Source organism: Mobula birostris, chromosome 8, assembly GCF_030028105.1.
Source record: "Mobula birostris isolate sMobBir1 chromosome 8, sMobBir1.hap1, whole genome shotgun sequence".
NCBI lineage: Eukaryota > Metazoa > Chordata > Chondrichthyes > Myliobatiformes > Myliobatidae > Mobula > Mobula birostris.
The window spans coordinates 4,353,124-4,381,090 of record NC_092377.1 but is presented as its reverse complement, the minus strand read 5'-3'; the positions used below and the strand labels follow the sequence as shown (position 1 = coordinate 4,381,090).

General features: G+C 47.0%; 1 protein-coding gene across 2 annotated transcripts in view; it reads left to right on the top strand.

Annotated features, from left to right (window-relative positions):
* LOC140201116 (L-gulonolactone oxidase-like) overlaps nt 1-27,967 on the top strand; it is a 51,801-nt gene that overhangs the window by 7,944 nt on the left and 15,890 nt on the right. For both annotated transcript variants that reach the window (XM_072264730.1, XM_072264729.1), the window contains exons 3-7: nt 8,853-8,954; nt 10,007-10,132; nt 12,678-12,772; nt 20,032-20,122; nt 23,606-23,791. In XM_072264730.1, the coding sequence (XP_072120831.1) occupies nt 8,853-8,954; nt 10,007-10,132; nt 12,678-12,772; nt 20,032-20,122; nt 23,606-23,791 (600 nt within the window). The remainder of the gene's footprint in view (nt 1-8,852; nt 8,955-10,006; nt 10,133-12,677; nt 12,773-20,031; nt 20,123-23,605; nt 23,792-27,967) is intronic.

Here is a 27,967-nt window from a genome sequence, read left to right as displayed (position 1 = left end):
CTCGCAGGGTCTGTTCATGAACTAAGAGTCCTGGTATTTTAATTGCTGTACTCCTTTAACAACATCACTGACGCTGCTCACACAACATACTCCTGAATATTATCTTCCACTTCTTGCTAAGGAAATATAGGGCCTTAGTTTAAGTGTCCAAATGGTATTGAACCCATATTGTCCTGCCTGTACTGACAGCGTGTGGTAGGACAGTGTAGAGGGGGCTTCACCCTGTGTCTGACCCAGCCGTGTATGACGGCACGGTGTAGCGGGTGTTTCACTCTGTGTCTGACCCTGGGAATGTGTGATGGGACAGTGTAGAGAGAGCTTCACTCTGTGTCTGTCCCTGGGAGTGATTGATGGCATTGTGTCGTGGGTGTTTCACTTGTATCTGACTCCGGGCGTCGGTGATGGGACAGTGCAGAGGGAGCTCCACTCTATATCTGACCCCGGGCGTGTATGATGGTACAGTGTAGAGGGAGCTTCACTCTGTGTCTGTCCCTGGGAGTGATTGATGGCATTGTGTCGTGGGTGTTTCACTCTGTATCTGACTCCGGGCATCTGTGATGGCACAGTGCAGAGGGAGCTCCACTCTATGTCTGACCCCGGGCGTGTATGATGGGACAGTGTAGAGGGAGCTTCACTCTGTGTCTGTCCCTGGGAGTGATTGATGGCATTGTGTCGTGGGTGTTTCACTTGTATCTGACTCCGGGCGTCGGTGATGGGACAGTGCAGAGGGAGCTCCACTCTATATCTGACCCCGGGCGTGTATGATGGTACAGTGTAGAGGGAGCTTCACTCTGTGTCTGTCCCTGGGAGTGATTGATGGCATTGTGTCGTGGGTGTTTCACTCTGTATCTGACTCCGGGCATCTGTGATGGCACAGTGCAGAGGGAGCTCCACTCTATGTCTGACCCCGGGCGTGTATGATGGGACAGTGTAGAGGGAGTTTCACTCTGTGTCTGTCCCTGGGAGTGATTGATGGCATTGTGTCGTGGGTGTTTCACTCTGTATCTGACTCCGGGCATCTGTGATGGCACAGTGCAGAGGGAGCTCCACTCTATGTCTGACCCCGGGCGTGTATGATGGGACAGTGTAGAGGGAGCTTCACTCTGTGTCTGTCCCTGGGAGTGATTGATGGCATTGTGTCGTGGGTGTTTCACTCTGTATCTGACTCCGGGTGTCGGTGATGGGACAGTGCAGAGGGAGCTCCACTCTATGTCTGACCCTGGGAATGTGTGATGGGACAGTGTAGAGGAGAGCTTCACTCTGTGTCTGTCCCTGGGAGTGATTGTTGGCATTGTGTCGTGGGTGTTTCACTCTGTATCTGACTCCGGGCATCTGTGATGGCACAGTGCAGAGGGAGCTCCACTCTATGTCTGACCCCGGGCGTGTATGATGGGACAGTGTAGAGGGAGCTTCACTCTGTGTCTGTCCCTGGGAGTGATTGATGGCATTGTGTCGTGGGTGTTTCACTCTGTATCTGACTCCGGGTGTCGGTGATGGGACGGTGTAGAGGAAGTTTCACTCTGTGTCTGACCCTGGGCATGTGTGATGGCATTGTGTAGCGGGTGTTTCACTCTGTGTCCGACCCTGGGAATGTGGGTAGGGATAGAGTAGATGGAGCTTCACTTTATGTCTGGCACAGGGACTGTATGATGGGATGGTGTTGAAGGAGCATCACTCTGTGTCTTACCCTGGGAATGTGTGATGGGACAGTGTAGAGGGAGCTTCACTTTGTCTCTGACCTTGAGAGTGTGTGATGGAACGGTATAGAGAGAGTACTTAATTTTGTCCAGGAAATGCGCAACTGGACAGCATCACTTTTCTTATCACAAACAAGAGAAAATCTGCAGATGCTGGAAATCCAAGCAATACATACAAAATGCTGGGGGAACTCAGCAGGTCAGACAGCGTCTATTGAGAAGAGTACAGTTGCTGCGTCGGTCTGCGGCCCTTCAACAGGACCTGTTTTGAACAGCATTTTGTGTGTCACTTTTTGTTAGTTGAGGTTCTTCTACTTTGATACCCAGTTTTGAGTTTTGAATTATTTTATTCTCCGTGAATACCTGAGCCTGATTAGTTCTAATTGGACTAACTTCGGCGCATTGGGATTGCCTTTGGTATCGCTCAGAGACACTGGTGGATACTGCTCCAGATTTCTATAACCCTAGCAGCGGAAACATTTGTGAAATGAACTTGAGCAAGCGGCCACCCAAAGTCTCCTTGTCATTTAATCACATCTCTGAAGATGGATCAGGCACCAAATGTGATTTATAAACCGAGAAAAAAAACCCTTTCAGTTTCTGATCTTCCATTTCCTGCACAGACTCTGAGAGACGCTCATCATTCTGTCCAGTAAATGGAGCACATTGCTCTTCCAGCTGCGACTGCGTCCAAGAACGCAGTCCCAAGAAGCACTCTTCAGCCCACATATAGCTAAATCTCCTTACATCTCCAAAAGTTTAGAAATACTGATAAGGATACCTTTTGCTTTCCCATGTTAAAATCTTCCCCCAAAGCAGAATTGGAATCAGGGTTTATTGTCACTGATAAAAGTTGTGAAATTTGTTGTTTTGTTGTAGCAGTACAGTGCAATACATAAAGGGTATGTGTGTATTTTTTTCATTTATTTATTTAAATAGGCACTTCCAGCCCTTCAGACTGCACCACCCAGCAAAGCTTGATTTAACTCTAGTCTAATCATGGGACAATTTACAATGGCTAATTAACCTACCAACCAGTACATCTTTGGACTGTGGGAGGAAACCGGGAAGACATACAGAGTCCTTACTGTGATGTCGCAATTGAACTCTTTCAGAGTCGATGCCTCCAGAAGACACGGTACATCATTAAAGACCCCTCACACCCTCGCCATGAACTGTTTGTTCTTCTGCCATCAGGCAAACGTTACAGGAGCATCAAAACTAAAACCACAAGGCTACTAAACAGCTTCCTCCCACAGGCAGTCAGACTGATAAATAGCTGCTCTACCTGCCTCTGCTTTGGACACTTTTAACTTGCACTGGACACTTATAACTTGATTTTAACTGACATGTGGCTGTTGTGTTTTACTATTTATTGTTATGTTTATTATTTAGTGTTGTGTTTGTCATGTTATGATTGCACTGCTCCTGAGAAACGCTGTCTCAGTCTGCCCTGCAGGGCTGATGTATGGTTAGAATGACAATAAAGTTTTTTGAATCTTTGAATCTTTGAAACTCTGATACCCCAATCTGTAATCATGTTGAGAAATGAAACCTGGGTCAGCAGCACAGTACGGTGTTGTGCTAACCACTATGCCAGTGTGTCACCCATATCTATCCATCTATGTATGTATTTATTGATTCAGGGAGACAGCACAGAAACAGGCTCTTCCGGCCCATGAGCCCACGCCACCCAATTACACCCATGTGACCAATTAACCCACTGAACTGTACAGGTTTGGAATGTGGGAGGAAAGCAGAGCACCTGAAGGAATCCCACGTGGTCACAGCGAGAATGTAGAAACTCTTTATGGATAGCGGCGGATTTGAACTCTGAACTCCAATGCTCCGATCTGTAGTACTGATACGCTAACTTCTTTGGTACTATAGCAGCCCACTGTGCTAGTGTGGCACCCTGCCGTGGGGAGAAGGCTGGTTTCCGTGCATTCATGGACAGCACAAAAAATTGGAAGCCTTTTGGATTGCGAAGAAGGTTGTCCGATGGTACAGCAGGACGTAGGTTAGGTGGAATGGCAGCTTAGGCAAAACCTACTCCCCTCCATAGATGCTGCCTGACCTGCTGAGTCCCACCAGCAGTTTGTGTGCATTATTCTGGATTACCAGCATCTGCACTTTTGTGTTTTTGATTAAACGGGAAGTTGGGTAATTGGAAGCTAGTCCAAGAAATGTGAAGTAATGGAATTGGATGGTTTGTTATTATTCAGAATCAGAATCAAAAACATATTTAATATCAACGGCATATATCACAAAATTTCAAACACGAGATGCTGGAGATCCAAAGCAGTGCACACAAAATGCTGGGGAGACTCAGCCAGTAATGCTGCATTTATGGAAATAAATCAACAGTTGACATTTTGAGCTGAGCTCCTTCATCACGTCTGAGAGGAAAGCGGGGGAGATGCCTGAATTAAAAGGTCGGGGGAGGGGAAGAACGATAGGAAAAAGGTGATAGGTGAGGCCAGATGGGTGGGAAAGGTCAAGACTGGAAAAGGAGGAACTAGATAGGAGAGGAGAGTGGAACATAGCAGAAAGAGGGTCTCAGTCCTGATGAAGGGCCTCAGCCTAAAACATGCTGCTTGGCCTGCTCAGTTCCTCCAGCGTCTTCTGTGTGTTGTCAAGAAATCTGTCGTCTCTGCGGCCGCAGTACAATAATAACAGAGAGAAAGAATGTAAGTTGCATTGTATGTACTATACAACATTAGAAAACCATAACAGACTGCAGAATAAAGTGTTAAACTGTTACAGTGAAAGTGTAGCATAGGCAGACAATAAGATGCAAGGCCATAATGAAGTTTGTGAAGTCAAGGGTCCATCTTATTGTACCAGGGAACCATTCCAAAGTCTGATCACAGAAGGGTAGGAAAACATAGAAACATAGAAAACCTACAGCACAATACAGGCCCTTCGGCCCACAGTTGTGCTGAACATGTCCCTAGGCTTACCTATAGCCCTCTATTTCACTAAGCTCCAAGCACTGATCTAAAAGTCTCTTAAAAGACCCTATCATATCTGCCTCCACCACCGTTGCCGGCAGCCCATTCCACGCACTCACCATTCTCTGAGTAGAAAACTTACCCCTGATATCTCCTCTGTATCTACTCCCCAGCACATTAAACCTGTGCCCTCTTGTGGCAGCCATTTCAGTCCTGGGAAAAAGCCTCTGACTATCCACATGAACAATGCCTCTCATCATCTTATACACCTCTATCAGGTCACCTCTCATCCTCTGTCGCTCCAGGGAGAAAAGGCCGAGTTCACTCAACCTATTCTCATAAGGCATGCTCCCCAATCCAGGCAACATCCTTGTAAATCTCCTCTGCACCCTTTCTATGGCTTCCACATCCTTCCTGTAGTGAGGCAACCAGAACTGAGCACAGTACTCCAAGTGGGGTCTGACCAGGGTCCTGTATAGCTGCAACATTTCCTCTCAGCTCCTAAATTCAATTCCATGATTGATGAAGGTTAATACACCGTATGCCTTCTTAACCACAGAGTCAACCCGCGCAGCTGCTTTGAGTGTCCTATGGACTCAGACCCCAAGATCCCTCTGATCCGCCACACTGTCGAGAGTCTTACCATTAATACTATATTCTGCCATCATATTTGACCTACCAAAATGAACAACTTCACACTTACAGGAGGAATTCTGCAGATGCTGGAAATTCAAGCAGCACACATCAAAGTTGCTGGTGAACACAGCAGGCCAGGCAGCATCCCTAGGAAGAGGTACAGTCCACATTTCAGGCCGAGACCCTTCATCAGGACTAAATGAAGGAAGAGCTAGTAAGAGATTTGAAAGGGAGAGATCCAAAATGATAGGAGAAGACAGGAGGGGGAGGGATGGAGCCAAGAGCTGGGCAGGTGATTGGCAAAAGGGATACAAGAGGATCATGGGACAGGAGGCCCAGGGAGAAGGAAAAGGGAGAGGAGGGAAAAACCCAGAGGATGGGCAAGGGGTATAGTCAGAGGGACAGAGGGAGAAAAAGGAGAGAGAGAGAAAGAATGTGTGTATATAAATAAATAACGGATGGGATACGAGGGGGAGGTGGGGCATTAGCGGGAGTTAGAGAAGTCAATGTTCATGCCATCAGGTTGGAAGCTACCCAGACGGAATATAAGGTGTTGTTCCTCCAACCTGAGTGTGGCTTCATCTTTACAGTAAAGGGGGCCGTGGATAGACATATCAGAATGGGAATGGGATGTGGAATTAAAATGTGTGGCCACTGGGAGATCCTGCTTTCTCTGGCGGACAGAGCATAGGTGTTCAGCAAAACGATTTCCCAGTCTGCGTCGGGTCTGGTCAATATATAGAAGGCCACATCGGGTGCACCGGACACAGTATATCACCCCAGCCGACTCACAGGTGAAGTGTCGCCTCACCTGGACGGACTGTCTGGGGCCCTGAATGGTGGTAAGGGAGGAAGTGTAAGGGCATGTGTAGCACTTGTTCCACTTACAAGGATAAGTGCCAGGAGGGAGATCAGTGGGGAGGGATGGGGGGGACGAATGGACAAGGGAGTTGCGTAGGGAGCGATCCCTGCGGAAAGCAGAGAGAGGGGGCGAGGGAAAGATGTGCTTAGTGGTGGGATCCCGTTGGATGTGGCGGAAGTTACAGAGAATAATATGTTGGACCCGGAGGCTGATGGGGTGGTAGGTGAGGACCAGGGGAACCCTATTCCTAGTGGGGTGACGGGAGGATGGAGTGAGAGCAGATGTGCGTGAAATGGGGGAGATGCGTTTGAGAGCAGAGTTGATGGTGGAGGAAGGGAAGCCTCTTTCTTTAAAAAAGGAGGACCTCTCCCTCCCCCTGGAATGAAACATCCTGAGAGCAGATGCGGCGGAGACGGAGGAATTGTGAGAAGGGGATGGCATTTTTGCAAGAGACAGGGTGAGAAGAGGAATAGTCCAGATAGCTGCGAGAGTCAGTAGGCTTATAGTAGAAATCAGTAGATAAGCTGTCTCCAGAGATAGAGACAGAAAGATCTAGAAAGGGGAGGAAGGTGTCGGAAATGGATCAGGTAAACTTGAGGGCAGGGTGAAAGTTGGAGGTAAAGTTAATGAAGTCAACGAGCTCAGCATGCATGCAGGAAGCAGCGCCAATGCAGTCGTCGATGTAGCGAAGGGAAAGTGGGGGACGGATACCAGAATAGGTACGGAACATAGATTGTTCCACAAAGCCAACAAAAAGGCAGGCATAGCTAGGACCCATACGGGTGCCCATAGCTACACCTTTAGTTTGGAGGAAGTGGGAGGAGCCAAAGGAGAAATTATTAAGAGTAAGGACTAATTCCGCTAGACGGAGCAGAGTGGTGGTAGAGGGGAACTGATTAGGTCTGGAGCCCAAAAAGAAGCGGAGAGCTTTGAGACCTTCCTGATGGGGGATGGAAGTATATAGGGACTGGATTTATCTAGGTTGAACTCCATCTGCCACTTCTCAGCCCAGTTTTGCATCCTATCAATGTTGCGCTGTAACCTCTGACAGCCCTCCTCCACACTATTCACAACACCTCCAACCATTGTGTCATCAGCAAACTTACTAACCCATCCCTCCACTTCCTCATGCAGGTCATTTATAAAAATCACGAACAGTAAAGGTCCCAGAACAGATCCCTGAGGCACTCCACTGGTGACCGACCTCCATGCAGAATATGACCGGTCTACAACCAGTCTTTGCCTTCTGTGGGCAAGCCAGTTCTGGATCCATAAAGCAATATCCCCTTGCATCCCATACCTCCTTACTTTCCCAATAAGCCCAGCATGAGGTACCTTATCAAATGCCTTGCTGAAATCCATATACACTACATCTACTGCTCTTCCTTCATCAATGTGTTTAGTCACATCCTCAAAAAATTCAGTCAGGCTCGTAAGGCACGACCTGCCCTTGACAAAGCCATACTGACTACTCCTAATCGTACCATACCTCTCCAAATGCTCATAAATCCTGCCTCTCAGGATCTTCTCCATCTTCTTACCAACCACTGAGGTAAGACTCACTGGTCTATAATTCGCTGGGCTATCTCTACTCCCTTTCTTGAATAAAGGAACAGCATCCGCAACCCTCCAATCCTCCGGAACCTCTCCCATCTCCATTGATGATGTAAAGATCATCGCCAGAGGCTCAGCAATCTCCTCCCTCGCCTCCCACAGTATCCTGGGGTACATCTCATCTGGTCCCGGCGACTTATCCAAGTTGATGCTTTCCAAAAGCTCCAGCACATTCTCTTTCTTAATATCTACATGCTCAAGTTTTTCAGTCTGCTGCAGGTCATCGCTACAATCACCAAGATCCTTTTCCACAGTGAATACTGAAGTAAAGTATTCATTAAGTACCTCTGCTATTTCCTCCGGTTCCATACACACTTTTCCAGTGTCACACTTGATAGGTCCATTTCTTTCACTCCTTGTCCTCCTGCTCTTCAAGGAGCTGTCCTTAAGCCTGCTGCTATGTGCTTTCAAGCCTTTGTATCTTGTGCCCGATGGGAAAGGGGAGAAGAAAGAATGTCCCATGTAGATGGGGTCTTTGATTATGCTGGCTGCTCTACTGAGGCAGAGCCAAGGATAGACAGAGTCTGTGGAGGGGAGAAGCTTCAGTGATGTGCTCAGTTGTATCACATTTCTCTGCGGTTTCTTGTGGTTTCAGACAGAGCAGTTGCTGGACAAGACACTTCCTATAGTGTATTGAGAAAAATTGGAGTAGGGATACTAAATTTCTTTAGCCTCCTGAGGAAGTAGAGCTGCTGGTCAGTTTTCTTGGTTGAGACATCAATACGGTTGGAACAGGACGGGCTATTGGTGACTTTTTCTCCCAAGTTCTTGAACCTCTTTACCTTCTTGACCTCAGAATCATTGTTGTAGACAGGAATATACACCCCCCCCCCCCAAGTCAACTGTTGAAACCATGATCGAGATTTTTGGCCTGAAATGCTAACAATTACTTCCCCCCACCCCCCAATTCATCAGCTCATTCTGCTGAGTTTCTCTCAACTTAGTGTGTTTCTCCATTGCTGGGATCTAAAGCAGGACCATCACTGATGTGAGCACCATGTGGACTCTGGCCATATTCACCCTGGCTTGTCTATGGCTGCTCGACGTGTCTGGCTTGGAGACTCACCTTCTGTCTGTCACTACATTCAGGTCCAAGGCGTCGAAGGCTACACGTTCCGGAACTGGGCTGAGACATATACCTGCCAGCCGGAGTTATACTTCGAACCCAACTCCATGGAGGAGATACGGCAGGTGAGTGACCTGGAGACCTCTGTCCCTACACTGTGGGTGGCAATAGTGCCACACAGGGTCAGCACTAGAGGGAAAGGGCAGTGGAGAGGGGAGGAGAGGCAGTATACCCAGCACACACTGAAACACTGAGAGAGTGTACACACATGGGAACAAGAGAGTGTACACACATGGGAACAGTGAGAGAGTGTACACACATGGGAACAGTGAGAGTATACACACATGGGAACAGTGAGAGAGTGTACACACATGGGAACAGTGAGAGTGTACACACATGGCAACAGTGAGAGTATACACACATGAGAACAGTGAGAGAGTGTACACACATGGGAACAAGAGAGTGTACACACATGGGAACAGTGAGGGAGGGGGTGTACATATAGGACAGTGAGGGAGATAGTGTGTATACACTGTTTCGGTGATGGAGAGGGTGTACACATTGGGACAGTGAAGGGGAGTGTGTACACACTGGGACAGTGAGGGAGAGGATATACACACTGCTTCAGTGATGGAAAGGGTGTACACACTGGGACGGTGATGGAGAGAGTGCACTTATGGGGATACTGACAGAAAGAATGTGTACACATTGGGACAGTGAGGGAGAGGGTGTATATGCTGGGACAGTGATGGAGACAGTGTGTATACACTGCAACAGTGAAGGAGAGTGTGTACGCACTGGTACAGTGACAGAGAGAGTGTGTACACGCTGGGACAGCGATGGAGAGGGTGTATTTATGGGGACAGTGAGAGAGAGAGAGTGTATTTACGGGGACAGTGAGGGAGAGAGTGCGTACACACTGGGACACCAACAGAGAGAGTGTGTACACACAGACAGTGATGAAGAGAGTGTACACACTGGGACTGTGAGGGAGAGGGTGTACACACTGGGACAGTGAGTGAGAGAGTGTATTTACGGGGGCAGTGAGGGAGAGAGTGTATTTACGGGGACAGTGAGGGAGAGAGTGTGTATCCCCTGGATAGACGAGGTTTTGCTCCAGGTCCCTCGAAGAACAAAACAGTTGCCCATTATGCTGCCTCTGTCTCACTCCCTGCAGATCCTGGAACTGGCCAAGCAGCGCAGCAAGCGAGTGAAGATTGTGGGCTGTGGGCATTCCCCCTCGGATATTGTCTGCACTGACGACTACCTCATAAGGCTCAACCATCTCAACAAGCTGCTCAAGGTAAGGTTCGGATGGCAGATTCTACACGGCAGCTCACTGACCTTATTCCTCATGTCCTCAGAAAACAGGCAGGGAGAAGGCAGATGGAACCTGGTGTTTGGAAATGTTAAGTGATGCATGTTGGAGAAGTCAGATATAGATGGAGTTTAAACAGTGAATGGCAGGTGAGGGGTATGCAGGCCAGGCAGCATCTATGGAAAAGAGTACACAGTTGACGTTTTGGGCCAAGGCCCTTCATCAAGACTGGAAAAAAAAGATGAGGTCAGAATAAGAAGTTGGGGAGAGGGGAGGGAGAAGTATAAGGTTGAGATGATAGGTGAAACTGAGAGAGGGAGAGGAGGTGAAGAAGAAAAGCTGGAAAGTTGATTGGTGAAAGAGGTAAAGGGACAGAGGAGAGAGAATCTGATAGGAGAGGGTAGAAGACCATAAAAATAGGAAGGAGGAGGATCATCAGAGGTTGGTGATGTGCGGGTAAGGAGATAAAGCGAAAGATGGAATCAGGAATGGGGAATGGCGAAAAGGGGAGGGTCAATTACCAGAAGTTCTAGAAATCGATGATCATGCCATCAGGTCAGAGGCTACCCAGATGGACTATAAGGTGTTGCCCCTCATTCTGAATGTGGCGTCACCATGGCAGTGGACTGACATGTCAGAGTGGGAAGGGGAAGTAGAAATGAAATGGTGGATACCAGAAGATAGTGCTTTTCCTGGCAAATGGTCTCCCAATCTATGTCAGGTCTGACCGATGTACAGGAGGTCACACCAGGAGCACTGGACACAGTATATAACCCCAACAGACTCACAGATGAAGTGTCGCCTCACCTGGCAGGACAGTTTGGGGCCCTGAATGGTAGCGAGGGAGGAAGTGTAGGGGCAGGTGGAGCACTTGTCCTGCTTGCAAGGGTAAGTGCCAGGAGGGAGATCAGTGGGGAGGTGTGAATGGACAAGGGAGTCACATAGGGAGTGATCCCTGTGGAAAGTGGAAAGTGGGGGGGAAGGAAAGATGTACTTAGTGGTGGGATCCTGTTGGAGATAGCAGAAGTTACAGAGAATTATGTGCTGGATGCTGAAGCTAGTGAAGTGGTAGGTGAGGATAAGAGGAACCCTATCTCTGGTGGGGTGGTGGGGTGAGGGTGAAATGGAAGAGATGTGGGTGAGGACAGCGTTCATGGCAGAGGGAAATAGCTCCTTTCTTTGAAGAAGGACATCTCATTAGTTTTGGAATGAAAAACCTCATCCTGAGAGCAGATGTGGCAGAGGCACAGGAACGGAGAGAAGGGGATGGAAGCTTTACAAGTGATAAGGTGGAAAGAGGATAGTCCAGGTAGCTGTGAAATCAGTGAGTTTATAAAAGATATAGGTAGAGAAACTATCTCCAGAGAGAGAGTCAGAGAGATCAAGAAAGGGGAGGGTGGTGTCGGAAATGGAGCAAATAAATTTGAGGACAGGGTGGAAGTTGGAGGCAAAGTTGATGAAGTCAATGAGCTCAGCATGGGTGCAGGAAGCAGCATCGATTCAGCTTAGTAAAAGTTGAGGACTGATACCAGTGTAAGCTTGGAACATGTACTGCTCCACATGGCCAACAAAACGGCAGGCATAGCTGGGACCCATGCGAGTGCCCATGGCTACATCTTCTGTTCGAAGGATGTCGGAGGAGCCGAAGGAAGTCGGAGGGCCAGTTCTGCTAGAATGGTGGTGGAGGGGGACTGGTTTGGTCTGTTGTCCAGAAAAAAGTGGAGATCTGAAAGGCCTCCTGCTGGGGGATGGAAGTGTATAGGGACTGGCCATCCATAGTGAACATGAGTCGATCTGGGCCAGGGAACTTGAAGACATTGAAAAGACTACTTGTATATTTGATCATGTGGCAGCTTTACTGAGTCAGTGAGCAGTGTAGACAGAGTCCATGGAGGGGAAGCTGGTTTCCATGATGTACTGAGCAGTGTCCACAACCTTCTGCTGTTTCCTACAGTTACAGGCAGAGTAGTTGCTGTACCAAGCTGTGTGTATCCAGGTAGTGTAGTTTCTCAATATAAATAACCAAGGATTGGTGGGGATATCCCCAATTTCTTTAGCCTTCTAAGACAGCTGATCTGTGTCTGAGAATGAAAGGGTCCATAGTATTTGATGGCTTTGGGTCTGTAGTTTAGAAGAATGGGGGAGGATATTATTAAAACATATTGAATATTTCAAGATCTAGCTAGAGTGAATGTGGAGAGGATGCTTCCAATAATGGGGGTGTCTAGGCCAGAGGACACAGCCTCAATATAGAGGGACATCCATTTAGAACAGAGATGAGGGAGGAACTTCTTTAGCGAGAGAATGGTGAATCTGTGGAATTAATTGCCACAGATGGCAGTGGAGGATATCATTGGGGGTTTATAGGCTCTGGACTAGCAAAGGCATCAAAGGTTGTGGACAGAAGGCAGGGGAATGGGATTGAGAGGGAGCATAAATTAGCCACGATGGAATGGCAGAGCAGACTCAATGGGCCAAGTTGCCTAATTCCAAACTTGTGTTTTATATTCCAATGTTCCTTTCTTGGCAGGTGGATAAGGAGAAGCTGCAGGTGACAGTGGAGGCAGGGATGGAGTTGACTGACCTGAACGAACAGCTGGTATCGTTCGGACTGGCTCTGTCCAAGTGAGTGTGCATCCGGGACTAGAGGGTTAACTTGCACACTCATCCCACACACCTTTCCAGCAACATGCACCATTTGAGCTGCCTGGCTTCCAACACCACCTGGCTGAGGCAGCAGGGTGGCTCGGCAGATTCAGATTCACTTACTTATCAGACTCAGAGTCCAGCTTGTTACCACTGACGCACTTTGAGAAATTTGTTATTTTGCAGCAGCAGTACAATGCAATACATAAAACATATACTCAGTGGCCACTTTACTAGGCATCTCCTGAACCTACTGAACTGGCTGCTGATCATCTGTTGGTCGACTTCTGCGGCTGCGGCTCATCCATCTCGAGCCTCAATGTGCTGTGCATTCAGAGATTCCCTTCTGCACGCCACTGTTGCAACGTCTGGTTATTTGAGTTACTGTCATCTTTCTGTCAATTTAAACCAGTCTGGCCATTCTCCTCTGACCTCTCTCATCAACAGGACGTTTTTGCCCACGGAACTGACCCTCACTGGACGTTTTTTTTTGTTTTTTTGCACCATTCTCTGTGAACTCTAGAAACTGTTGTGTGCGAAAATTCCAGGAATCAGCAGTGACTTAAACCACCCCATATGGCACCAAGAATCTTTCCACAGTCAAAGTCACTTAGATCGTATTTCTTCCCCATTCCAATGTTCAGTCTGAACAGCAACCGAACATCAGACCGTGTCAGCAGGCTTTTATGCACTGAGTGCTGCCATGTGACTAGATAAGATTTGCGTTATCCAGCAGGTGTACAGGCGTATCTAATGAAGTGGTCACTGAGGGTATTACAATAAACATAGAACATAAAACATAGAATAGTACAGCAAAGTACAGGCCCTTCGGCCCACAATGTTGTGCCGACCCTCAAACCCTGCCTCCCATATAAGCCCCCACCCTAAATTCCTCCATATACCTGTCTAGTAGTCAGTATTAAACTTCACTAGTGTATCTGCCTCCACCACTGACTCAGGCAGTACATTCCATGCACCAACCACTCTCTGAGTAAAAAAACCTTCCTCTAATATCCCCCTTGAACTTCCCACCCCTTACCTTAAAGCCATGTCCTCTTGTATTAAGCAGTGGTGCCCTGGGGAAGAGGCGCTGGCTATCCACTCTATCTATTCCTCTTATTATCTTGTACACCTCTATCATGTCACCTCTCATCCTCCTTCGCTCCAAAGAGTAAAGCCCTAGCTCCCTTAATCTCTGATCATAATGCATACTTTCTAAATCAGGCAGCATCCTGGTAAATCTCCTCTGTACCCTTTCCAATGTTTCCACATCCTTCCTATAGTGAGGTGTCCAGAACTGGACACAGTACTCCAAGTGTGGCCGAACCAGAGTTTTATAGAGCTGCATCATTACATCGCGACTCTTAAATAAGAAATATAAAAAATTAATAAGTACTGCAAAAAGGGAGCAAAGGTAGTGAGGTAGTGTTCAGGGGTTCAATGTCCATCCAGAAATCGGATGGCAGAGGGGAAGGGGCTGTTCCTGAATCGTTGACTGCGTACCTCCTTCCTGATGGTGGCAATGAGAAGAGGGCATGTCCTGGGCGATGGGGATCCTTCATGATGGATGCCACCTTTCTGAGGAATCACTTTTTGAAGGTGCCTCGATGCTGGAGAGGCTGGTGTCTGTGATGGAGCTGGCTGAGCTTTGCAACTTTCTTCTGCCTTTTCTGATCCTGTGCAGAGGTCCCTCCATACCAGATGGTGATGCGACCCGTCAGAGTGCATCGAAACATACAGTGAAATGCAGTGTTTGTTTCAACGACCGGCACCCCTGAGGGTGTGCTGAGGGCAGCCCTCACGTGTCGCCACACATTGGCGCCAACATTGCATGGCCACAATGTTCGACAGGATGGCACAAACAACGGGAGCAACAAAATAATAACAACTGAGAAACAAACCCTTTTCCCGGCCTGCTCGCACATACCCCAGGCCTCAGAGCTCCAATCCTTGGTCCCAGACTTAATGAGCCTTCAAGCTTCATTGCCTGACCTGGACTCACAGACAGCTGAACATACTAACCCATGTCATGTTTACATGCATTTAAGTTTGGGGTGAGTGTTCAGTGTTCAATCAACCACTTGAAGCAGCCTAGGGACACACTCTCCCCGAGAACACAGAACGTTCGGTGGTTGCCACGGTAATGCGGCAGTTCGCGGGACGCTACTACAGCTCAGGGTGTTTGGGTTTCAGAGTTCAATCCCGATGTCATCTGAAAGGAGTCTGTATGTCTTCCCCGTGAAATGGGTGGGTTTTCTACAGGTGCTCTGGTTGCATTCCACAATCCAGAGATGTTGTCATAAGTTGCGTTGCAACTAGGCTGGGATGATGTTGGGACATTCTGGGCAGTGTGGATAAATGTCAGATAAATGTATACAATATACATCCTGAAATTCTTTTTCTTCACAAGCATCCATGAAAACAGAGGAGTGCCCCAAAGAATGAAAGATAGTTAAATGTTAGAACCCCAAAGTCCCCCTCCCTCGCATAAGCAGCAGCAAAGTGATAACCCCCCCCCCACCAGCTGTGTTGTGTCTCAATAAATTAATAAACACAGAACACTGTACATTACGGTACAGACAGGCTTTTCAGCCCACAATATTGTGCTAACCTTTTAACCAGCTCTAACATCAATACAACCCTTCCCTTCCACACAGCCAGCCATTTTTCTTTCACCCATGTGCCTACCTAAGAGTTTCTAAATGCCACTAAGGTATCTCCCTGTACCGCCAGCCCTGGCAAGGTGTTCCATGCACCCGCCATTCTCCGTGACATCCCCCAACGACCTTAAAATGATGCCCCCTGCTATTAGCCATCTCTGCCCTGGGAAACAGTCCGGCTGTCCACTCTATCTATGCCTCTCATCATCTTGTACACATCTATCAAGTCACCTCTCATCCACCTTTATTCCAAAGAGAAAAGCTCTAGCTCACACAACCTATCCTTATAAGACATGCCCTCTACTCCAGGCAGCATCCTGGTAAATCTCCTCTGCGCCTTCTCGAAAGCCACATCTTTCCTATAACGCGGTGACCAGAACTGAAGTGCGGTCCAACCAGCGTTTGAGCAAGATCGAGTCAGTACTCAGTGATAAATAATGTATAAATTGCTCGTACTCCATCACTGAATTCTTGCAGGTAAGCGACCTTACTGCTCAGAGTGAGTGGGTGAGTGATTAACGTGTGTCATGTAGTGAACCTGGTGATTACAGCTGAGAAAACATTAGTGAGGTTAACAATCCACTGAAACACTGCAAATTAATTATCACAGCACGCAACAAAACTACATTCAGCAACTATCAATATTTAACAGTGAGGTTATTAAATAAAGGCTGTTTATTGTCTGCCGGCTGTGACATTTCTGCGAAATCACAAGTTGATGAAAATAACAGGAATTGGCACAGTACCACGGGGGTCCCGTTCCAACTGATTACAGGGGCAGGAGGCGGGTTCAGGTCACCAGATGAGTAAACACGCACAGGGAGAGGCCAAGACCAGAGGACACAGCCTCAGGATAGAGGGGCGTCCTTTTCGAACAGAGAGGAGGAGGATTTTTTTTTAGCCAGAGAGTGGTGAAGTGGTGGAATTGTTTGCCATAGGCAGCTGTGGAGGCCAAGTCTTTACATATATTTAAGGCAGAGGTTGATAGATTTTTGATTGGTCAGGGTATGAAGCTATAGGGGGAGAAGGCAGGAGATTGGGGGTGGGAGGAAAATTGGATGAGCCATGATGAAATGGAGGAGCAGACTTGATGGGTAAAATGGCTTAATTCTGCTCACATATCTTGTGATCTGATGCACTGGCAAACATCTGTCCTTCCACCAACCTCCATATCATAGAGTAATAGAGTTGTCCAGCAGAGAAACAGCCCTTTCGGCCCACAAAATCCATTCTAACTTTCTCCATCTCCACTAATTCTATTGGCCCTCTGTTTCTTGCCCACTGAAGTGCCCATGTAAATGCCTCTTAAGCGTATTGACTGTATCTGATTCCACTCATTCTCTGGACGGGAGTTGCAAATACCACCCATTCTGTGGGAAAAATCTATCCCCAGATTTTAAATCTCCTTCCCTACACTTCATTGGTCAGATCACATTTGGAGTACTGTGAGCAGCTTTGGGCCCCTTACCTGTGAAAAAATACACTGCGTTTGGAGAAGGTCCGAGGAGATTCACAAGAATAATTTTGGGAATTAACATACGAGGAGCGATTGCTGGCTTTGGGCCTGTACCTGCTGGTGTTTAAGAGAATGATGGTGGAATCCCATTGAAACCTATCAAATATTGAAAGGCCCAGATAGAGAGAATATGGAGGATGCTTCCTATAGTGGGGGAGTCTACGACCAGAGGGAACAGCCTCAGAATAAAGGGACATCCATTTAGAACAGAGATGAGGAACGATTTCCTTAGCTAGAGAGCAGTGAATTTGTGGAAAGAATTGCCACAGATGACTGTGGATGCAAAGTCTTTGGGTGCATTTAAAACAGAGGTTGATAGCTTCTTTATCAGTCAGGGTGTCGAAGACTCCAGAGGAAAGACGGGAAAATAAGGTTGAGGGGGATAATAAATCAGCCATGATGGAACGGCAGAGCAGATCAGATGGGGAGTGGTAGTGGAGTGTATAGCTAGGGGACACTGGCACTAACTTATCACACAGAGGTGGGGCTGGCCTGTCATGATTTCTCCTAAATAAGACAGCGGGTGGAAGGTGAAGGGGGTAAATGGAGAAGGTGAGGGGTGAATCCAGATGGAGACAGAGGACCAGTGAGAGGGACACACAAGAGCCTGGCTGTCAGGAGGTCTGGGTCACTGCGGCACAGTCTGGTACTGTAGTGCAGCACTTTACAGCACCGACACTCAGTTCCATCCGCTGTCTGCAAGGAGTTTGTATGTTCTCCCCGTGATCGTGTGGGTTTCCCCTGAGGCTCAAGTTCCTCTCACGATCCAAAGACATACAGGTTAGGGTTGAAGGGCTGTGCAATGCTACGTTAGCGTCGGAATTGCAGCGACCCCGTAACCGTCACTGATTTGATATGACACAAAATGGTGCGTTTCACTGCATGTTTCGATGTACATCCGACAAGTAGAGCACATTATTAATCTAACCCGTCAGCCCTGGTTGACAACGACTAAGAGCCCCGCTCCCATCCCTGTCTCATCCCTGAGTTAACTGACGGCTCATGAAACAGCACAAGGTCTTTCAAACAAGATCTGAAATACAGTCTGACAAGAATCAACTTCTGCTCTCCTGCAGAGTCATTAAAATCCTTGAGTGCTGATTGGTCTTGATAAGTGTGCTTTTCAGCAGAGTTTTCACATAAATGGGGTGATTATATACAGACAAGATCAGCTCTATCAGTATGTGTGTGTTTGATGTGTGTCTGTGTCTGTGTGGGGGACAGTTTGGTGAGTGTGTGTATGTGTGTGTAAATGTTGGTGTATGTGTGAGGGGGTTCGGTGAGTGTGTGTGTGGGAGAGTTCAGTGCGTGTGTGTATGTGTGTGTAAATGTTGGTGTATGCGTGAGGGGGTTCGGTGAGTGTGTGTATGCGTGTGTAATTGGTGTATGTGTGAGGGGGTTCGGTGAGCGTGTGTGTGTGGGAGAGTTCAGTGCGTGTGTGTATGTGTGTGTAAATGTTGGTGTATGTGTGGGGGGTTCGGTGAGTGTGTGTGTGTGTGTGTGTGTGTATGTGTGTGTAAATGTTGGTGTATGCGTGAGGGGGTTCGGTGAGTGTGTGTGTGTGGGAGAGTTCAGTGAGTGTGTGTATGTGTGTGTAAATGTTGGTGTATGCGTGAGGGGGTTCGGTGAGTGTGTGTGTGCGTTCAGTGAATGTGTGTGTAGGGTGTGGTGCTATACATGTGTATGTCTGCTCATGTTTGCATATAAGTGTAGGCATGCCCGATATCTGCATGTTGGATGCTTTCCTGGTGTCATGGATTCTTGATTATCTGACTGGAAGACCACAGTACGTGTGCCTGTAAGACTGTCTGTTTGACAGAGTGATCAGCAGCACTGGGGCTCCACAGGGGACTGTCTTGTCTCCCTTTCTCTTCACCATTTACACCTCGGACTTCAACTACTGCACAGAGTCTTGTCATCTTCAGAAGTTTTCTGATGACTCTGACATAGTTGGATGTATCAGCAAGGGAGATGAGGCTGAGTACAGGGCTACGGTAGGAAACTTTGTCACATGGTGTGAGCAGAATTATCTGCAGGTTAATGTGAAAAAGACTAAGGAGCTGGTGGTAGACCTGAGGAGGGCTAAGGCACCAGTGACCCCTGTTTCCATCCGGGGGTTCAGTGTGGACATGGTGGAGGATTACAAATACCTGGGGATATGAATTGACAATAAACTGGACTGGTCCAAGAACACTGAGGCTGTCTACAAGAAGGGTCAGAGCCGTCTCTGTTTCCTGAGGAGACTGAGGTCCTTTAACATCTGCCGGACGATGCTGAGGATGTTCTACGAGTCTGTGGTGGCCAGTGCGATCATGTTTGCTGTTGTGTGCTGGGGCAGCAGGCTGAGGGTAGCAGACACCAACAGAATCAACAAACTCATTTGTGAGGCCAGTGATGTTGTGGGGATGGAACTGGACTCTCTCACGGTGGTGTCTGAAAAGAGGATGCTGTCCAAGTTGCATGCCATCTTGGTCAATGTCTCCCATCCACTACATAATGGACTGGTTGGGCACAGGAGTACATTCAGCCAGAGACTCATTCCACCGAGATGCAACACAGAGCATCATAGGAAGTCATTCCTGCCTGTGGCCATCAAACTTTACAACTCCTCCCTTGGAGGGTCAGACACCCTGAGCCAATAGGCTGGTCCTGGACATTTCATAATTTACTGGCATAATTTACATATTACTATTTAATTATTTATGGTTTTATTACTATTTAATTATTTATGGTGCAACTGTAACGAAAACCAATTTCCCTCGGGATCAATAAAGTATGACTATGACTATGACTACATTTGTGTGTTTTGCATATGTGTGTATATGAGTGTGTCTGGTGTGTATATGCTGTGTGTACAGTATGTGTCTGTTGTGTGAGGTGTATCCAAGGACCTTGCCTAATGCAGTTGTGTGTTCTGTGCTTGTGTGTTCTGTTTATGTACTGTGCATTTGTTCTGTCCGTGTATGTTCTGTGTGCTTTAAGGTGTTGTGTGTCTACTCTGTGAGAGTGTGCTGTGAGACTGTGCCTGTGTTTACACTAACTGCATGTCTTTGCCCCTGCAGTATTGGCGCGGTGTCAGGTGTGTCTGTCGGTGGAGTGATTGGAACTGGCACCCACAACACTGGCATCAAGCATGGCATTCTGGCAACCCAGGTACTGGCTCTGCCCGCGGGCAATTGATCAGCAAAATAGTCCAGATACCACCACAATGTTTACCCGTCTCAGTCTCTTTCTCTCTGCAAGGAAGTCTCTGAAAGCCAAGGCTGCAAATGCTGAAAGCACTCAGCAGGCCAAGCGGTGGCTGTGGAGAGAGAAACAGCTGGTGATACTGGTGGTTGTCCTTTGCTCAGGACCAACTCCCTCACCAGAGGTTTCCACATCTCTGTCTGATCCTGACCAAGCGTCACTGAGATGAGTGACCACTCTGGACAACAAGTTTTTTCAAAAGTGTTGCTTCCTCAGAATGTTTTTGTTTATAATTGAACATTTAAAGCTGAACACAAATATAATTTCAGACTACTTTTATCATGTAGGAATTTGGAGAAACTTCAATTAACTTTTATTGAATGTAATGTTTAATTGCATAATTGTGCTGACACTTTGCAATAGTTCTACTAAGCTAAAATGTTTTGTTGATGATTTTCATTTGTTCTCAGTCTCTAAGGTTTCTTGCTTAAGTGTCCAACAATAATCAGTCAGCATTGAAGGATTCCAGTTGCCCTGATACAGTTTCTCCAAAACCACAATGTCCTGGTGAAACCTTTGACCTTGCTCATCACTGACAGTGCTAAGAATCACAGGGATGGAGTCCAAATAGGAATATAGAAAACAAATTTTTAGTGACATGTGCTTCAAGGTTTTGTACGTTTGAAACATGTTGTCAGCCATCTGCACGTTGTTTGGTGCTCTGTAGTTGCCAAGAAAATTTTCAACACACACTTGAATGCCTTCATGTGATTTCCTCCAGTTCCACCTGAAAATCATTTAACTTACTGTCATTAATGGCCTGTTTAATTTGTGGATCAACTAAAATGCCTTCCATAATCCTGGCATCAGTTAATCTGACTTCAATTATGAATTGAAATAACAAATATAGGTGATTTCAAAAAAGGTGTGTGATAGGGAAATTTCATGATGATTTTCATGATCAGCAGCTCAGAATCAATAAATACACCCAAACCAATTCAGGAAGCAAAATCTTGGTTGTCCAGCGACGTTGCACCGAGTGCAGTGGGTTAGGAGGATTCAGGGTCCCGTTTTACTCTGTCCTGCTGACCCACCAGAGTTCGGGGGTGCTGTCAATTGGTTTGCTATTGTCACATGTACCCAGCTACAGTGAAAAACCTTGTTTTGTATGGCACCCATACAGATAATTTCCTCACATCCGTGCCCCGAGGGAGAACAAGGGAAATCAATAACAGAATAGAGTGTTACAGTTGCAACAATAACTGATAATGTGCAGATTGTGACGTCAAGGGTCCATCTTATTGTACTAGGGAAACAATCAAGAGTCGTACAATAAAGGGGTAGAAGAGTCCTAGGCAGGATATATGCTTTCAGATTTTTCTATCCTCCGCCTGATGGGAGTATGGTCTTTGATTACACTGCAACACACACGAAATGCTGGAGAAACTCAGCAAGTCAGGCAGCATCTATAGAAATGAATAAACTGTCAACGTTTCAGGCTGAGACCCTGCTTTAGGACTGGAAAGGAAGGGGGAAGATGCCAGAATAAAAAGATACAAGGAGGGGAGGGAGGACTAGCTAGAAAGTGATAGGAGAAACCAAGTGGGTGGGAAAGGTAATCGGGTGGAGAGGAAGGAATCTGATAGGAGGGAAAAGTGAACCATAGAAGAAAGGGATGCAAGGGGATGTGTTAGGCAGGTGAGAAGAGATAAAAGGCCAGAGTGAGAAATAGGAGAGGGAGCGGGTGGGGGCGGAAAACATTTTTTACTAGAAGGAGAAACTGGTATTGATGCCAAAAGGTTGGAGGTGAACCAGAAGAAATATAAGGTGTTGCTCCACTGCCCTGAGGGTGCCATGGACCAACACGTCAGAACGCAAATGGTTTGATGATGCTGGCTGCTTTACGGGGTCAGTGAGAAGTGAAGACAGAGTCCATGGAGGGGAGGCTGGTTTCAGTGATGTGCTGAGCTGTGTCCACAACTCTCTGCAGTTTCCTGTGGTCACGAGCAGAGCAGTTGCCACACCAAGCCGTGACGCATCTGGCTCGGCAGTTCACTACCTTGTGTCAAATGGATCCCAGAGACATGCCAAGTTTCCTGAGCCTCGAGGAAGTCGAGGTGTTGGTGAGCTATCTTGGCTGTGTCATCTACAGGGTTGGACCAGGATAGCCTGTTGGAGATGTTCTCTCCCAGGAAGCTTTCAACCCTTTCTACCTCAGTACCATGGATGGAGACAGGAGCATGCTCACTGCCCCGTTCCTGAAGTCAATAACCAGTTCTTGCTGGTGCAGCTCCTTGACCACGACGGCAGGAGCAGCCCCTCCACTGGCACCAGCGCTAGGCTGCTGAGATAAAGTCCCGGGGACTTCACGCTCCTGTCTACCTGCACTGGATCCATAACCGTCCATACTCTTCCCATCCATGGACTTCAGAATCCGAAACCTTTATTATGGCCAAGTATGTGGACACATATAGGGAATTTGATGCCAGTTACCCTGAGCTCTCGCTGTACAGAATCAAAAAGCAAACAAAACAATAGCGCAAATAAGGTGGATTTGGTTTATAATAGACTAAAATTCAAGTGTTCATAAGACTGATGGCATACGGAAAGAAACTGTTCTTGTACCATTTGTCCTGGCATACAGTGATGTAAAGTGCCTACCAGAAGGAAGGAGTTGGGACAGGTGATGTCCAGGGTGTGATGGGTCTACAATGATGCTGCTTGCTCGCTTCCTGACTCTAGATGCATATAAGTCCTGGATCGAGGGCAGCTTCACACCAATAGTCCTTTCCGCAGCCCTGCGACGGTTCTTTGGAGTCTACTCTTGTCTTGTTTGGTAGCTGATCCAAACCAGACAGTGATGGACGAACAGAGAACAGACTGGATTATTCCTGAATAGAATTGAATCAGCAGCTCCTGAGGCAGGTTGTACTTCCTGAGTTGACGTAGGAAATATAACTTCTGCTGAGCCTTTTTGATAAGAGTGTCCGCATTGGGTGTCCACTTCAGGTCCTGGGAGATTGTGGTACCCAGAAACCTGAAGGTCTCCACAGCAGACACAATACTGTTGAGTATAGTGAGTGGGGGGAGTACTGGGGGGCTCCTCCTGAGGTCCACCGTCATCTCCACAGTCTTGAGCGTATTTAGTTCGAGATTGTTCTGACCATATCAGAGGGCCAGCCGTTCCACCACCCGTCTGTATGCAGACTCATCAACGACTCGGATTACTTATCGTAAACGTTGAAATCAAACCTGCATCCAGCTCATTCCACACTCTCACTACCCTCTGAGTGCAGAAGGTCGACCTCATGTTTCCCTTAAATATTTCACCTTTCACCCTTAACCCATGATTTCTAGATCTAGTCTCATCCAACTTCAGTGGAAAAAGCCAGCTTGCATTTACCCTCTCTGTACAGCTCGTAACCCATTAACGTGGCTTTGCATCCCCAGGTGGTGTCCCTGATCCTGATGACTGCTGCCGGTGAGGTCCTCGAATGCTCGGAGTCCGTAAACCGGGAGATATTCCAGGCCGCCAGGGTGCACCTTGGTGCACTGGGTGTGGTTCTAACCATCACCATCCAGTGCGTGCCTGCCTTCCGCATAGAACTGCAGCAATTCCCACAAACTCTGACAGAGGTACGGTACCAAGGGCGGCAGTGAGCAGTGATCACGTGTGGGCGACCAGGGTCGTAACTCTGACACAGGTCTGGCATCAGTTGGGTGATACTGTGGAGTAACCCCACTGGGTGAACTGTCCTGCTAGGGAACAAAACCACTTGCGTTTTCATAAGAGGCTTTGATCAAGTGGACAGCCGGAGACTTTTTCCTAGGACAGAAATTACTAATATGAGCGAACCTAATTTTAAGGTGACTGGAGAAAAGTGCAGAGAGGGTGTCAGAAGTAGGATTTTTACACAGAGAATGGCAGGTGCATGGGGTGGTGCTAGAGGCAGGTACTTTAGAGGCATTTAACTGGCCACCACAGACTTGCCGGACGATGCTGAGGATGTTCTACGAGTTTGTGGTGGCCAGTGCGATCATGTTTACTGTTGTGTGCTGGGGCAGCAGGCTGAGGGTAGCAGACACCAACAGAATCAACAAACTCATTCGTAAGGCCAGTGATGTTGTGGGGATGGAACTGGACTCTCTCACGGTGGTGTCTGAAAAGAGGACGCTGTCCAGGTTGCATGCCATCTTGGACAATATCTCCCATCCACTACATAATGTACTGGGTGGGCACAGGAGTACATTCAGCCAGAGACTCATTCCACTGAGATGCAACACAGAGCGTCATAGGAAGTCATTCCTGCCTGTGGCCATCAAACTTTACAACTCCTTCCTTGGAGGGTCAGACACCCTGAGCCAATAGGCTGGTCCTGGACTTATTTCCTGGCATAATTTACATATTACTATTTAATTATGTATGGTTTTATTACTATTTAATTACTTATGGTGCAACTGTAACGAAAACCAATTTCCCCCGGGATCAGTAAAGTATGACTATGACTATTTAAGAGACTCTTAGATAGGCACATGGATGAATGGGAAATGGAGGGATATGTGAGAAGGAAGGGTTAGGTTGATGTTAGAGTAGATTTAAAGATTCGCACCACATCACGGGCTGAAGGGCCTGTCCTGTGCTCTAGTGATTCACTGTATATTCTAGGTTCACAAACAGAGTCAGAGAGCAGTCCTGCACAGAAACAGGCCATCCAACCCATCAGATGACAGCCTGATCTTCTGCCTATGGCCATCAACGTGCACTGGGTCCACAACCCTCCCTACCCCTCCCATCCATGGACCTATCCAGACATGTCGTAAACGTTGAAATCAAACCTGCATCCAGCTCATTCCGCACTCTCACTATCCTCTGAGTGTAAAAGTTCTACCTCACGTTTCCCTTAAATATTTCACCTTTCACCCTTAACCCATGATCTCTCGATCTCGTCTCATCCAACTTCAATGGAAAAATCCAGCTTGCATTTACCTTACCTGTACACCTCATAATTTTGTGTACCTCTATCAAATCTCTCCTCATTCTCTTACGCTCTGGAGAATTAAAGTCCTTTCCCTATGACTCAGGTCCTGAGGTCCTGAGGTCCTGGCAATATTGATCAGAGTCTGGAAACACAGCTACCCTAGTTTCTCTAGCTTACCGCTCTGGTAAAAAGGGTAGCCACAGGCAAGTGAAACTCTAGACTTGCACCATTCTCCAATGGCCCTAAGGATTCCTCAGATTGAGAAAGGGGGTAATTCCCTTCGGGTTGGCCATCCTTTGTTGAAGATGACAGATGATGATGGAGAGGTAGGATGAAGGAAGAATGGATGGACTGATGAAGCGTGTTCCCACAAAAGGTAGAGAAGAATACAGCATAGACAGAACCATCGGCCCAGCATGTCTCTGCCTACAAAAAGTAGTGGATGTAGCCCAGCCCATCACAGGAAAACCTTTCCCAACCATTGAGCACGTCTGCAAGGAGCACAGCCACAAGAAAACAGCATCTATCATTGGGGACCCCAACCATCAGGCCATGCTCTCTTCTCACTGCTGCCATCAGGAAGGAGGTACAGGAGCCTCAGGACCTGTATCACCGGGTTCAGGAACAGTTATTAGCCTTCAACCATCAGGCTCCTGAACCAGAAAGAATAAGAACCATAGAGTGATTGAAATCTACTGCTCAGAAACAGGCCATTCAGCCCACTTAGTCCATGCCAAACCATTTGACCTGTCCTAATGACCTGTACCCAGACCTTAGCCCTCTATACATCTCCCATCCATATACCTATCCAAATTTCTCTTAAACGTTGAAATCAATCCCACATCCACCACTTGCACTGGCAGCTCATTCCACATTCCCACTATCCTCTGAGAAAAGTTTCCCAACAGGTTTCACCTAAACATTTCACCTTTCACCCTTAACCCATGAGCTCCAGTTCTAGTCTCACCCAGCTTCAATGTTAAACCTGCTTGTATTTATTCTGTCTGTACCCCCCATAATTTTGTCTACCTTTATCAAATCTCCCCTCAATCTATTACACTCCCAGGAATAAATTCCTAACCTATTTGACCTTTCCCATGAACACAGGTCCTCAAGTCCCAGCCACAACCTTGTACATTCTCCTCTGCTCTCTTCCGGTCTTATTTCCATCTTTCCTGGTTGCTGGTGTAACACCTCACACTTGTCTCCATTAACTTCTCTCATCTCAGCTCTGAACTGATTCTACAACTTATGGATTCACTTTCAAGGATTCACAACTCATGCTCCCGATGTTATTAATTATTATTTTTTTTTGTGTTTGCAGTTTGTCTTCTTTTGCATATTGGTTGCTTGCCTGTCTTTGGGTGTAGTTTTTCCTTAATTATATTGTGTTTTTTTTTGCATTTATTTTGAATGCCCACAAGAAAATGAATCTCACAGTAATATGTGGTAACATATATGTACTTTGCTAATAAATTTACTTCAGACTTTGAAATTAAACTAATCCCTTCCGCCTGTATTCATAACCTCCAATCACTTCATATATTCATGGGTCTAACTAAAACCTCTTAAGCACCCCTGTTGTACCTGCCACCACCCTGGTCCCTTTGCACCAAAGTGCATGACCATACGCTGTACATTTTCCTACGCTGTATCCATTTACCACTCCTTTGCTCATTCTCCTCATCGGTCCAAGTCCTTCTGTGAACTGCTTGAAATTCTTCTGCACCCTCTCCAAATCATTCACACCCTTTCTGCAACAGGGTGACCAGAAATGCCCACAATTCTCCAAGTTCAGCCTTACCCAGCTGTAACATGATTTTCTGACTTTAAGGAATCCTGCACTTTATTAGAGGGAATAAAGATGGAGACTATTTTCTGAACAGGGAGTGAATTTAGAAACTGGAGGCACGAAATGTGACAAACACTGGTGCTCTCAGTGGGACGGGTTCCCTAAAACGAATGAGAAAACTAAATTCCTCCTCAGATCAGTGGGCTTGTGGACAGCAAAGATCACAATCAATAAATCTTAACTCCACAGCTCAACTGTGACAAAGCGAAGGTTTACAGGAGGAATTAAATACCACATATGCAAGATCAATTGTAATCCCTAAATTTAAAAAAAACAAATTACATTTCCTCACAAAAGGTAACAATGGGTCTTGAAGAATAAGAAGGTGAATTAGTTGTGGTTTAAACAGAGTAGATTTCAGGCATGGGAAAGAGAGAGAGAGAGAAAGAGAGAGACAGAGTGCGATCTGTGTGGAGAGAGAGAGAGAGAGACAGAAAGAAATCCATTCATTACATAACAGTCATCTTCCTCTGCCACCATTGCTAGTTATCACTTGGTACAGGCAGTTTCTAATCCTTTCTGCACTGTTATAGCAGGGGACCATTCAGCCCATTCAGTCTATTCTGTCCCTTGTTAGACTAATCTTGCCAGATCCATTCCCCCTCTTTTACCCCATATTCCCACAAATTACACCATCTCCAGTTCTGACAGAATCATCCTCACATTTCCGGTCAGCTTCCCCTTGCATCTGCTCACACCTCGCAGCTCAGCATTGTGAATCCATCTCTCTGGATTCCTGCCATCCACGACCTGACATATCTTCCCCAGGCTCCTGTGCTCTAAGGAGGACAACCAGCTCCTGCTGTGGCTGAAGTCTCTCACCCTGGCCCTAACTGGTAAATTTCCTCTACACCCTCTCCAACATTCACGCCACAGTGGGTATGCAGAGGATGTTTCCTATTGTGGGGGAGTTTAGGACCAGAGGGCACAGTCTCAGAATACAAGGATGTCCCTTTAGAACAGAGATGAGGAGGAATTTCT